Raw genomic sequence first — 12624 nt, 5'->3', positions numbered from 1 at the left:
AAAACTTAAATCTTGTGTCTCCACAACATTAAACATTTGTGTGACAAAACATGCAAAAAATAAAAAGTCTTTATTTATCATTATACTTAAATTATAATCCTTTTTTACAGATTTTTAAATCAAATCACATTTTGATACTATTTATGGTTGGCAGTTTTTCTGCAATTGCCACTGAATGCATACACATTTACTAATAATCTCTCTGTTTAGTAGTTTTTATCGCTAGTGGTGGAGTCTGCCATTCCCACGCTGATTCAGACTGCCTAAAAGCGATGCAATCTTAACATTTTACTGTTTAGACTTTTACGTTACTTCCTACAGCTACTGCTTCACATTAAAATCATTCAACTGGCATAACACGGGATGGCTTTTATTATGAAGCAGCCACAGGAAAAGCAATGTGTTTGCCACTGTGGTTAGCGCAGACCACTATCATTCTTCAGAAAATGCATCTACAAAACATTGCAAAAGTCATTTTGGTAAATTTTGTAAGGGAGTAATGGAACAAGAAGGACAACCATCTAATCTACTAATTTACTACCTTCTAATCCATAAAAGCTGAGGCCAACCCTAGCAAATGAAACTGGATTAGAGCAAATTGAGAGAACACGTTCTGCCACAAATTCATTTACAGTGCTGTTAAGTTCTGACAGTATTCTTCTTAGAGCCTGACATTAAAAGGAACATTAAGTTTGAATGTACCATAAAGGCTTGGCTTTACTGCACCGTCTGGGAGACTTGTTCTTGAGGGAATAAGATCTACTGAACTGCTGCAAATATTGAACTGAGGATCAAATCGTTGTGAAAATGTTCCAAATAACACTGCATGTCCACACTGAAAAGAACACATTTGCCATTTCAAATAAAGTGGCTAAAATGGTATCTGGTTTTTCAGATGCTTGGGAGCCACACATCTCTACTTTCATTAGGTAGCCAGTTCACACAGCACACACTCAGAAGTGACATTAGCATCAGATTCAGATGACAGGAGTGAAGCAATCATATCTGTCAGTTATGTATGTTAGTTGTTTGCTGGAGAGATTTCTGTAAAATTTGGTGGAAAGCCATAAGCCAAGTAAGTAGTTTGTGGTACAGACGGCGCCACCATGTGGTCATTTATAAAGCATATTAGCTCATGACTCCTGAACTATGAGGTGTTGCTGTTTTTTTTGGTACAAGACAATTCTTAAAGTAAAAGCACTGCCAATTATGGCCTAAACAGATTCTTCTGTCATTTTGACTTTTTTTGCAAAACAGTCCTACAAATTTCATACAATCTACTTTCAGCAAGCACAAATTAGATAAACCATATAATTTCCCAGTATAGATCACCAAATTATTGTAGAATTTGCCTATTTGACATATAATATAATAATAATATGTAAGCAATATAAGCAATAATTCATGAATACACTGCAATTGCAACCAAATGTTGATGACACAGGTGCACATCTAGTCAAAGCAATCCTGGAAGTGGTTCTTAGTGTTACTAACTTCAAATTTGGCACAATAAATCCCTAATCGTAATTCAGGTTTAATATTCATGGACTGGATTACATTTAATTGGAAGAATTAAATGACTAAAGAAGGCACTTAGTGGGCCCCATCAGAAAAGAGGGCAAGAAAAACATTGGGTTTCCCCCTCCACATGAATGATCACAACCTGGTGCTACAAGATATTTACTAGTGACAAATAAAAAGGATGAACCTGCATAATATGATAATATGAAACTCACATATGCACATGCTTCCATAATTAGGAGTACCAGAATGATTTGAGTACAAAAAGTATGTGAATCATATGCTATGGCCTTTACAGTCACCAGATCTCAACTCACTGGAATATTTTGGGATATTTGGAGCAACATGTAACTCCCCAAATGATGGAATATCTTGTGGAATGGTTTCCATCCCTCCAAAAGGAAAATATATGCAAAGGAGCATTTAAACTGTTCCGGAGTCTTATGGTTTCCCAAAACCTTACTAGGACACTTGTTGGTTTTTTCTTTAATTCACCAACCTGTATGCACCTGTACATTTTGGAGACCTGAAACATCAAGCTAATCTTGCGGCGACAAGGAATGGCTGATGCATCGCCTAAATTAAAAAATGTGTGAACTCAAACTAACCACAGAGACTTCAGTCAACAGGGGAAGACAAAACCAACAAGCCAACCATTTTCGAGGCAACATGAATTTGATTGCACAGGCTCATCATAAGCTTAAGGTGTCAGTGCTATGCTTCAAACGATGTGTTTCCTGACCACGTCTAAAGGCGAAATTGTTTATAGACGTGCGGAATGGCCACACTTGAGGGCCGCAAAAAGCCTGCCGTCACAGAGATTAATTGTACAAATGGGGATAACTGCGCACGCCTTCAGACAGTCTCTTCTCAGGCATTCATGGTGTTGCACTTGACTATAAGCACCAAAAGTGATGGAAGTAGTTTTGTGAAGCAGGACAGCTTGAAATGTATGTTTAAATCCCGCATACTTTCACACCTCTGCTCTGCACACCTGGCTAGCTTATGCAAACTGGCTGTGATTTTCAGATTGCTGATTTCAGGAAGTTGCAAAAAATTGTGGGACGCAGCCTCTTCATTCTGTGGTCAGAGAGGTGTAGGGTGAGCTGGATATTATGTTATTCGATCATGACGCATACTGCCGCTTTTAGAGCCCTGACACACCAAACTGCCCTCAATGAACTAGCGCTGACTATGACTGAGTGATGCATCACCTCAACTTGAAAGCTTGTGAACTTGAACAAACCACAAAGACTTTAGCCAGCAACCAGCTGACCACTGGGATGAATGAAGGCGCTTTGCTTAGGTAAGAGGAGAAATCTAGTCTCTAATCTTCCTACTTTCACACCTCCACACACCTTGCAAATCGCTGCATAAAATAGGCATGATTGCTGGATTGTCTGACACCAATTCCACAGGCGACAGGTTGTTTCAAGTACATTGTGTTAAGGCTACAGAGAAAAATATGATAAAATGTTTTTTATTAAAAGGGTTTTGCTTTGCTTTGCACTCAACTGGCCTTATGCAAGAACATTTTAATATACTTTTCTCAAACCTCTCTTACTATTTTCTGTGAGGTTTGCTCATACAAATGTTCCAAGTCAGATTCACCAAATTCTCATGAGGAGGTTCGTGATCATTAGCATAGTCAACGCCCCTAAAATTTCTATATAAGCCTGCATGTTTCCTTCCATTTGTGGGAAGGTGGAGTCTCAAGATCTGCTGTTGAAAATCAGCGGATGAAAATTTAGCAGTGTCAGTAGTTGTATTAGGAGACACGATCTCAGTACTGTGACTGAAAAAAAAAGTGAGTTGTTTGACATGAAGTTGCTAAAAAAAACATGTCTTTCTAAAGCAAAGCGCTCCATGACTTAAATGGAAGGCGAGCAAGGTGACATGACAGTCACAGAGATAGAGAGATTATTATTCATTAGCCGATGGTGCAACAGACAGCAACATGCACAACAGCTGCTTAACCATATATGTATGTTCTATAAATATGTCAATAAATGTTAAAATCTTTATCATAAACTCATTCAGATAAGTTTGAAGAACGGCAGCCTAGCTGTGACTCCTAAAACAGGCCTATATTCATGAACTATATATGAGAACCTTTTTGAAGTTCTCATGAATCACTGAGAAACAAAATATGAGCGTACATGTGGTTCTAGAATGAGGCACGCTGACTTTGACTTTTGGAAGAAGAAAAGTCAGAGGTGAAAATTTAAGGGAAACCACACTTAATGGGTGAAATAACTGCTTTACAAGGACGATAATGACCCAAGAAGTGCCAGAGGTGCCAAACTACAGGCGAGGGAGCAACCACAAACGCCCACCAAGGTCCAGCTGGCAGCTGTCATCTTGCTGTGTGAGAGGCCTTGAGGTGTGCAGAAGATAACGACGAGTGTAAAAGGATCCTACGTGGACACAGTTGCAGCTCACTTGTTTCTTAACCTCAGAATGGATAACAGATGTGCAGGATTTAGAAGTGGAATTTTCTTTCCTGTATAACAAAGCCCTTGAAGCAGTTCGCTCATGTAATATAAGTGTGTGAGTGTGTGTGTTGGAGGACTTTGTGTGTGTAGAGGGCTGGTAGGGGAGGGTACAGGAGGGGGGTGTATTACAGAGCTCCTCACACACACACAAACTCCCCTCCCACTTTGATCTCAGTGTACCAAAGTTGTTCTGAGTTTGTATCAGTGTCTGGAGGAAAATCTCTGCTACTTGCATCTAATCATTAACAAGAGAACACAAATGAATAAATAGGACTTACCCTCTCTATCTACTTCACCAGCCTGTAGGAGGGAAACAAAAAAGCTCGTTAAATGCGGTACAAGCCAGAAGGAAATCATAATGTGAGAGTCTAAGATGTCCAGCAGCAGCAACGCAACCGCGCCGCAGCAGTTTACTGTAGGCTGAGCTGCTTGTAAAGATTTAACAAAAATGCCTCTATTTTACATGTCTTATGTAACAGGCTAAACTCATGCGTGTGCAGTGTCAACATGTATTTCACAGAGGAAGCAGTGTGCGCATTGACAGAGCCAGAAGTGAAAGTTTTGAGGCACTTAAAACCTGCTGCTGCGTCGGCCCACCTTTTTCCGCATTAAAGCTGGATTTATTTAATATTAAGGGTGTTCAGTTTGAGAGGCAATTTTGCGGACAACACTTTGAGAGTAAACTGAGCGTTGCAGACACTTACCTTGTCAGCTGAAGTCAATACAAATCCTACAAGCAGAAACGCTAGTGATAGGACAGCCATCACGAGTCTTAAAATGATAAAGAAAACCTTTATCCCAACGTCAAAAAATAAAAAATAAAATAAAGGGAGGGGGGAAATCGCTCTACGCAAGCGTGACCCGGCTCACACAGCAGTTATCAAAGTGGATGCGCAGACTGTGCCTCTGTTTTAGTTAATAAAAGACAACAAAAACACACAGAAAGTTGTTAAAGTTTCAATCAAACAGGAATGAGGCAAGTTGCGACACTTTTGTCAGTCAGTGTTTTTTTCTGTTCACTGAGTTTCTAGAAAGTTTTGGTGGAGTTAGTAGGACATCCCCTCTGTCGCCGGCCGGACAGAGCTGCAGTGTGAAGCTCTTGCAACCTGGCACTTGGCTCCCCTGGTTAATAAACGGCAGGACCAGCCCTGCGTGACGTCACTTTGCCCTTTCTCCAAGCCTGAACACATGGAGGAGGAGGAGGAGGAGGAGGAGGAGCCCCCACCCCAATCTCATCCCAGGACAGGAGGCTCAGCATTACTAATAAATATGTGGCAACTTTATTTTAACCCTACCCCACCCCTCAGCTAAGTACAGTTCCTCTAGTCTACAGTCTAGTCCACTCTATGGATAGACAGTGGTGGAATGTATCTAAGGAGCCTAAATTTACTCCTGTACACAAGTAAGCCTATAAATTTGAGGTACTTTACTTGAGTCTTTTCTTTTCATGCTACTAGGCTACTCCACTACAACTCAGAGGGAAATGTTGTTCTTTTCACTTCACTACACTTGTCTGACAACTTTACAAAATAAGATGTGTACAAACAAAACATACAAAGAACTTTAGCAGTTTATACAAGTAGGCCTACAGCTGAAACTATCAGTCAATTAATCGATTAGGCAAAAGAAAACAATTTGGCATCTATTTTGATATATTATTTGTTCATTTTTCATGCAAAAACATTTAGTGCTTCCGGCTTCACAAGTGTGAAGATTTGCTGCTTTGATTTTTTATTATTTTAGTTCATTCTTAATACGTTTGACGTTTAGACTGTTGGTTGGACAAAACAAGCACTGTGAAGGTGTTAGTTTGGGCTATGGGGAATTATGACAGCACTTCTCACTATCTTCTGAAATTTTAGTCCATTTAGAGTCCAGTAGGACCTGCACACTGCGACAGAGCAGGGATGATGATTTGGGGTAGGTTCACAAACTAGCCAACAGTATAGTAAAAAATAAATAGCTCCACTTTTTCCTTTATGGGTTGAGAAAACCCTCCTACTTCTTAAGCTAAATAAACTAATTAGTGTATTGCTGTTCAACCAAAGAACGATTTTTATTTCTCAGATTCCTGAAGGCCTGAAGATTGAAAAGTATTCAATATTTCACTTGTAAAAAAAAATTAGCCTGATACAAGTCATAAAAAAAAAAATTTGTGCAACTGAGCTATTTTCTTTTTTCTTTATTAATGTTGATGAAGTCCAGACCCATTTGTTGGAAACTGCTCTGGTGCATGTTAATACTGACAGTAATGCCACGAGCAAAAATTATTATGATGCTACCCTTCCTCATCTGAACACATGGTGGGACAGGAGAACAAGGAGAGGCACCCAATTTCCTCAACCGAAACTGATAAGGAAAAGTGAAAGAGTACCAAATACTAATACTGGTAATACTAAAGCAATACATATACACTAAAAAATATACATGAATCTCTATTGAATCATACAGTTATATACTAATAATACGATTACTTTCACTTATGTGAGAAATTTCAGTTTTTATCATACAGAAGTTTCTTTCATTTCATAATAGATGCTTTTTACTGTTGTACAGTTCTCTCTTCAGCTACATTTTTTGATGTATCTGACTGTCAGTCTTAAAATATTCCAACAACTGAACACATTTCACATGCACCATTTGTGAGCACAGCAGAGTTCCTCTCTCAGCTGACTGAAAAGCTCCAGAGGGCGAGAGCTGCATGTAAAATCAGGTTAGAGGGGCATAGCAATTTGCAATAATATGAACTATAGTCTGCCTCATTACTGACTGCAAATCATCTACTTTTTACTCTCTGTCTCTGTCTTTCCCATGTCTGAGCTCTATCTAAAGGTAGAAATGGCATGACATCAGATTTAAGAAAGGTCCAGTGGGCATTTAAATATTAATAATATAGGGTTACCTCCAGTCTGAGTAGCAGAGAGATCTGTAAAATTTGGGGGGGAATACATTATTGAAAATGTCTCCATTGAATGTTGACTTAACAAGCAAGGCAACTGGTTCAGGCCGACACTGTCTGTATATTAATGACATTTATAAATATTTGTAACTTCACATGAACAGGGCATGTGTTATTAAAACACCTCCAACCTGCAAACTGGAATTCATTTGGGGTTGTGAGATGATTAATTGGGTAGTAAAAATGATAGTAAAGAGGAAAAATCAAAGTTCTTCTACACAAATCTGTAGTCATTATTTTTTCTCTATGCTTTGTTGTGAAATATTGGAAAAATTTTTTTTAATTTATTTAGTTTAGAGGGAAAATGTCTCTTGTTTTAAACTAGTTCAACTTAAACATGTATGTTTATTGAACATAAGAAAATAAGTTAACTTAAGATATTAAGTTGGATCAACAATTGTTGAATCATGCTGACAAATATTACAGTCAGATTTGCTTTCCTCTTTCCTCTTACAGCAGCTGTGTCTGCTGTTGGATCCACTTTATAGCAGAATTAGTTCAAAGAGCACATGTAAGGCTGTCTCCAGTGTCTGTGGTAAATTAAAAGTATATGGGGGTTGGAACTGAACTCGAAACTTCATCATGGTTCTTGTTGTTTTCATTATTATAAAAAAGAAACAACCGTGCATGCTGGGAAGTCGGCAAATAAGCTGGTCATGTTTCTTTAGGAAATTTGAATGAAATTGAATGAGTTGAGTGAACTCGTCATTTTGTCATAAAGTCAGAACAACTCGTGTTTATAAGTTTAGAAATGGTTGGAAAATAAAAGCTGTCTGAAATGTGACAAGGGACCCAACTAGACACAGCTTTTTTGTGAGAGGTCACAAGCCAAAATGTTTGGAAATTACTGGCTTTATTTTTTATAACAAATGTGGAGTGAAAAGTACAATATCTAGATGCAATATAGAGGTATAAAGTATAAAGTACCTCAAAAGTGTTCTTGATGCAGTACTTGAGTAAACTGTAAACAGTACCCCCACCAGATGGTAAAAGCAGTATTAACATTTCTAGAAGGCAAGAAAAGTCCATCATAAACAGAAATATTCTTAACGCTTCTTTCTGTAATGTTATCAGGGAGTCTTCCCTTTTGAACTCTTCTTACTGTTGGCAGCTTGTGTTGATGCTTGATTCTGATCTAAAGCTGAACTTTTCCACTCACTGCCAATAACTCGGAGGCATTAGCCCAAAATGCTGCAGCAGCTTTTCTACCTCCCGGACAGACTTGTGCTGCCTCCCCTCTAAAGAAATCTCTTAGATTTCTTAACAGTGAGAGAAACATTCAGTTATGATTTGCTGACTTTGGTGTTTTTGAACAGAGAGGCACTTTTGTTCAAATGTCAGAGGCCTTGCTCAAAGGCACCAGTAAAAAATGAAAAAAAAGAAGAAGATCATACATCATTACATCAGTCCTGCAGAGAGACTGTCCAGGTGATATGGGGACTTTTTTACTACTTTATCTAAAAAAAAAAAATATTGGCTTGGCTATCTGTGTCAGACTGTATGATGATCAATTTCATTGTGTGATGAATACCTGATGAATTGTTGCACATTTAAATAGAAAAAGTTTACAAGCAGAGACTCATCAGCAACTAGGGCCACACATTTGTTTTGAAAATGCAGCAAATGAAAAGCAAGCATTGGAATGCTTTTTCAAATCTGTTGTATGCAGTGTCAAGTCAACCAAGGTGTTCTGTGTCATTGCATGCTGTATTTTTTTTAACAGTGTTCTGATTTTCAACAGAAAATACGCTAAACATAATGCTTGAGTTCGTTTGTATTACCATACATCTCATGTGACACCGATCATGATTTCTCTTCACTGGCTCCCCATCAGATTCAGAATTCCAGTGTCTTGCGATGACACATAGAGCCTTGCAGATTCCTCGATCAGATTCAGATTCCTTGATCTAGGCTTAAAGCTAAAGGAAGCTGTGGAACTCTCTTCCTTTGGACTAAAGATATGTTGGCACTATGGGCACCTTGTTTGGACTTACGTTTGTCTAATGCTTCTATTTGTTTCTGTTTTATGGTGTTTTTTGTCTGTCTGTATGTATGTTGGTTGCCTTATTGCATTTGTGACATCTCTGCTCTTAAAAGCTACAATATAAATAAAGTTTACTTATAAATTAGTTTACTCACATACTGAGGAAATGTTGTTTATTTACGTATTTGGCATGTGACAGAAATGTTCACTGATAATGCATTTCATTTATTTACTGCCAAAATATAATTGTCATATCTTGAACTTTCTACGCTCTCTATCTTTTCCAACCACCCGGTGGCTCCTGAACATGTAGCACTCAAGGAAATAACATTTGCCAGCACAAACTCATTGGAAAAGTTATTTAGTAATATACAATTGTGATTTCTGGGAGACAGGGCTGAAATTGAGGCTCTAATGATAGAGGGGGGTTAGTTTAGTGGTTAGCTTAGTTTGTAGATGTGGATCATAACAGCAGTCGCATTGTGAGACTTTGCTCCTAAAATTCTGACATTGTCAGAATTTTGATGCAGGCTGAATTGGCCAACCTCAGTTTCTGATTAATAATAATACTACTAATAATATTACATTTTATTTAAAGAGTGATTTTCAGGATGACAAAGATCTATTGCATAGCACAGCATGTAATGTAGATGAATGTATGTCACAAAAATGAAGAGTTGAGACTTGACTTGACTCCCTGCAAATTTGACTTGACTTTAGACTTGAAAGCAAACATTCAAGTCAAACATGACCTTCAAAATTCACTGAGCCATAAAAAAATAATTCCCCCCAGCTTAAATTTTGAATCATTAGGCCTCTTCACTGTGAGGACTTGGTCTCAGCTTTGTAAAAGAAACAAATCCGCCATAAACAGCTTTAAAAGGAAAATGTTCCGTGTCATTTTAATGATGAAAACTCAGGCAGCTGGCAGACTTGCACCTTGACTTCCAGTTTGATTATGAAGTCTCGAGTTGGATTTACTTCTAAAGGACTAAAGATTTGATTTTGGGTTTGTTCTATGAGACTCAAATACCGATCTGCAAACATCTTTTCAACTTCATTTTAATGTGTTTGTTTTACATTATCATTCATTTTCATCATGTTAAATGTGTACAAAAGGTCACTTATTTAACATAACCTGGCTTTTTTAAGTTTTAACTCAGACGTCTAGACTTATATTGGGCTATAAGCTGTAAATGTTTTGTTGACAAGCCCCAGAGTCACCTGTTCACAAATTCATTTCCAGGTTTGGAGTTTTCCCCCCATGTGGTTTGTACCAGGAGAATGAACTGTCAGGTCGATGGAGCACCGAGACTCTGTGTGAGTCTACGCTACATATGGAAGACACATGATCATATATCACTGCTTTTATTAGGCACAATGAAAGAGGTCTGTGTCAAGACATTCTGTTCATTTTCCTCACTCTCGCGCTCTCTCTTCCCCTTTTTTCTTCTCCCTCCCTCTCCGTCTGCATTGTGAGGACATGAAGATGCCTTCTCATTCTGCTGCACGACTCATGAAATGGCCTGACAAGAAGAAGGGAAAATAACGGGCTGGCCGTGGTCGTTGTTTGCTCCTATTTGTGTCTGTGATGGAGTTTACTTCTCAGCCCTGCATCGGCTGGACTGTAGGTGAGCCTGCAGATAAGGAAACCTAACTAACTGGCACATCTGCGCGCCTCATGGCTTCAGATGAACACAGAGACGGGCAGAGAAAGGTGAGAGAAATTAGGTGACGGGGTTGGGTAGAGGCAAGATGACGGGGGAAATAAATGAGGGGCCAGGGGGTAAGACAGGATGAAGGAGGAGAGAAAAAAATAACAAAAAGATGAGGAGCAGCTGGGAGAAGAGCAGGAGTGGGTTTTTTTTAAAAGTCAAGGTTTCCTGGTTTGTTAGTTTGTCAACATCCTGTTCATCCTTGACCCGACACAGAGACTCAGACTCTGACTTCCTTCATCTGGCCTGAGAGTTCAACATCTGGTCTTCCTCACAACCACAGATCCAGACAAATAAGTTGCTGTTAGAATTGGCAGTGAATCACATGAGGAAAATTGAAAGCAGCCCTCTGCGGCAAAATTGGATTACTATGCAGATAGTGAGATGAAATACGAAGAGTTTAACATTGAGATGTTTTCTGCTTACAGGGGTATGGTAACAACTCCTCTTTACTCATTGTCTATCGCAGGACCCCTTCTATTTCCTGTTTTTCATGTTGTACCTATAAAACTCTTTATTTGCCAATTATGTTCAGCGGTACAAGTACATTTTAATTTTATGCAACTTCTTTACTTCTACTTCACCATATTGCAGAGACAAACATTTTATTCCATTATAGTTATTTAACAGCTATATTTACTAGTTAGTTTGCAAATTCATAGTTAGCAAAAAAACAAAAACAAAAGGAGGATCGCTTATAAAATATAATGCATTGTAAACCAGCGTTTTCATCCATCTGTTTTTATACATAAAAAACTGCAGTGGAAATGCTGGAAATTTGAAAAAAAAAACTATTGCAAAAATGTTATTACGCTTGGCTGAGGTGGCAAAAGTTGGTCTACCGCTAAAAACAAAGTGCAACGGAAACAGATCAGTGAATAAATTATGACATGAATCATGTGACTTAGCCTCCACTAGAGAGACAAAAACATCAAATCTGAGTGGACTGATGAGGAGACCTTTCCACTATAAATATAGTGGAAAGGTCTCCTCATCATTTCGGCAGTCAACAGCTAGCAGGCTTTGTGATGTGACGCACTCGATATCACCCTGACAAAACCAACGACAGCCCAATCCTGTAGATGGCTGGCTCATAGATCTCCTGCCAATACACAGAAGCGTCCTCTGATCCAGAATCACAACCTTCTTGTCAACACTCAGCTTAATTTCTTTGAGTTTGTCTGCTCGCTGCTTTCATGTTTCAAGCCTTTGCCCCCACAACATGCCATCAACTGTTTAAAAAAAACTTTGAGATATATATATATATTTATGTGTGTATAAATAGACCCACTCTACCTTTAAGCCCCTGTATAATAAAAAATTCATTTCATCCTTCATATATAATTAAACAAAAGTGACAGCTTTTTTCTACATGTTCCAAGACAGGGAGCCAAATTCAATTAAATGTAGCAACTGTTCCTCGCAAATAATACTTTATCTTTTCTGACCTAATAAAATGCATCCAGAAATGAGGACAACGATTCCTCCTTGGGTTGTCGTTTTCTTCAGCAGTTTTTCCTCTGTTTCTCTGACAATAAAAAGATTCTGCCAGATATTTACAAAAAGCAAAACAAAAAGTATATTAGTGGTGAGAACCCATTGTTTCAAAAGTCTTTAATTACAGCCTGTGCGTGCCTCTGGTTTGGGCAACTGGTACTCAGTCAAAGAAAATGAATACGTAGGTCTAACATGTGAGTCTAATTTGTATAATTTTGCCAAGTGACAGTAATCCCCACAAGAGGACAGAGCCATCAGCAAGGGGAACGGCTAACCTAATTACAAGACCTAGGTATGTGCTTTGAAAGTTGGTTTCTCTAAAACGACAACTATCACTGCGTTTGAACAAAGCTGACCCCCACTTGCATTATAAAAGGGGGCAAGCTGAGCCATTTCAGAGAAGGCATCTGGATTGTTTTCTTTTCTCTCTTTCACGCTTTGTCCTGAGACACA

General features: G+C 38.6%; 1 protein-coding gene across 1 annotated transcript in view; it reads right to left on the bottom strand.

Annotated features, from left to right (window-relative positions):
• adamts3 (ADAM metallopeptidase with thrombospondin type 1 motif, 3) overlaps window positions 1-5118 on the bottom strand; it is a 198215-nt gene extending 193097 nt beyond the window's left edge. Inside the window, 2 exon segments of the mRNA XM_038704466.1 lie at window positions 4295-4316; window positions 4721-5118. Coding sequence (XP_038560394.1) covers window positions 4295-4316; window positions 4721-4780 — 82 coding nt within the window. The 5' untranslated portion in view covers window positions 4781-5118.
• Window positions 5119-12624: the final 7506 nt, after the last annotated feature.

This window comes from Micropterus salmoides, unplaced genomic scaffold (assembly GCF_014851395.1).
Source record: "Micropterus salmoides isolate LMB-PRFRI ecotype aquatic unplaced genomic scaffold, ASM1485139v1 Ms_hic_scaffold_7, whole genome shotgun sequence".
NCBI classification, from domain to species: domain Eukaryota; kingdom Metazoa; phylum Chordata; class Actinopteri; order Centrarchiformes; family Centrarchidae; genus Micropterus; species Micropterus salmoides.
Note: the sequence above shows the minus strand (reverse complement) of the source record. Positions and strands in the feature narration are given on the sequence as shown.